The sequence below is a fragment of the Phytophthora parasitica genome (genome assembly GCF_000247585.1).
Source record: "Phytophthora parasitica INRA-310 unplaced genomic scaffold supercont2.24, whole genome shotgun sequence".
Taxonomy (NCBI): domain Eukaryota; phylum Oomycota; class Peronosporomycetes; order Peronosporales; family Peronosporaceae; genus Phytophthora; species Phytophthora nicotianae.
The window spans coordinates 609,470-610,891 of NW_008649010.1; the positions used below are offsets into that span (position 1 = coordinate 609,470).

The 1,422-nt window shown below is 47.1% G+C and overlaps 1 protein-coding gene across 1 annotated transcript; it reads left to right on the plus strand.

Annotated features, from left to right (window-relative positions):
• Window positions 1-552: 552 nt before the first annotated feature.
• Window positions 553-927, plus strand: PPTG_22842 (hypothetical protein; the record flags this gene model as incomplete). Its single annotated transcript, XM_008906745.1, has 3 exons — window positions 553-627; window positions 695-796; window positions 862-927. The coding sequence occupies 3 exons, from the start codon at window positions 553-555 to the stop codon at window positions 925-927; spliced, it is 243 nt and encodes an 80-aa protein (XP_008904993.1).
• Between the last annotated feature and the right edge of the window lie 495 nt (window positions 928-1,422).

Sequence of the window (1,422 nt, forward strand, 5' to 3'; positions counted from 1 at the left end):
CTTCATGGCAGACATGGTCGGGAAGCAGGAAGCATTTAGCGAGTGACAATTCATTCACCTACTCCGTCAACTTGCAGAAAACATATACGTGCGAGCTCAGTAGACAGCTGTCGAGCCTCATGGAGATGTTCACCTCGCAGAACCACCGGATCAGGTGAAGGCAACCGCCGCCATCATCACTGTAAGTGGAGACACGGACCCTGAAGTTGTCGGTCTTATTCTCGATCGGCATGGGACTCGACACTCGCTGACGAAGATCAGTGAGCTCACGCTTCATAAACGCCAGGGACCAGACATTGTTGGACTTTAGTAACGGCGGTAAACAACGTCCGGACGACGGCTCTGTAGCACCCCATTTTCAATCGGTGACAAGTACGTGCTGTTGAGTGTTTTTCGAAAAATGAGAAAATGAAACATGATTGATGGGCATTATTCCGGATTAGTGACACTATCGACCTGGGTATGGGAATGTTGCAGTAGATTGGACCAATTAGTAATGGATTGGGGCGAGGGGCGCTGCGATGAAGTCCTATGTGTTGACACCGACCCACAATGAAGAATGGAGAGCGTGGAACAAGACACGACGGGGAAAGATTCGGCGAAGCCGAGATCTCGAACAGCGAAGCCGTAGTCGAATTATAAGAGGACAAACATTGAAGACCTCAGTCTTGGGCGACTATATCGGAATGATTAGGCCAAGTATCACGGGGATGAAGACTGCGAAGACGTGGTGGACCCCGATGAGAGCCAAGACTCAGAAGATCTGAGTATTGTCGAACAGAAACTTATCAATCCAGTATCCGACATCACAAATTCTGGGTTCTTGAGTATGCCATGATGGATCCTGCGGATATCGGACAGCGAGAGTTCGAGGACTACACTGCAGATCGATCAAGATCCGGTATGAAGGACAGCTGGGTGACCTAGATCAACTAGGATGAGCAGGTACATAACTGAAGATGAGAGAACTAGTGGTTATGGGGATAGAGACAGTTGGTGCATAAGACCTAGCTATACAAGATACCCAAATTTGCATTGTGTTATACAAATTCCTTCCTGCCCACAAGATCTGGAACGACATCGACCGCATCGAGCTCAGTGAAGGTTGGGAATAGCTGATCTAATGTTGGGTTGTCATACCCGGATAGCATTTAAGTCAGATCATACCACCTAGTGCGTTTTCCCTTACAAATGCAGATTAAGAAGTGTAACCAGATTTATTTACTACTTACAGTGAAATACCTGTCTACTCTCAACTATCAAGATCCCACTATTGCAAGCGGCAGACACGAGGAAATGAAAAACCAAGGAAACACAACCACAATGCTATCAACGGTTAGATATCAGATAAAGCCCACCAGATCCGGCAAGTTTGAAGCTTTAGCTTGTGAGCTGGGCTCTACATCGCATGTAGAGTGAAGA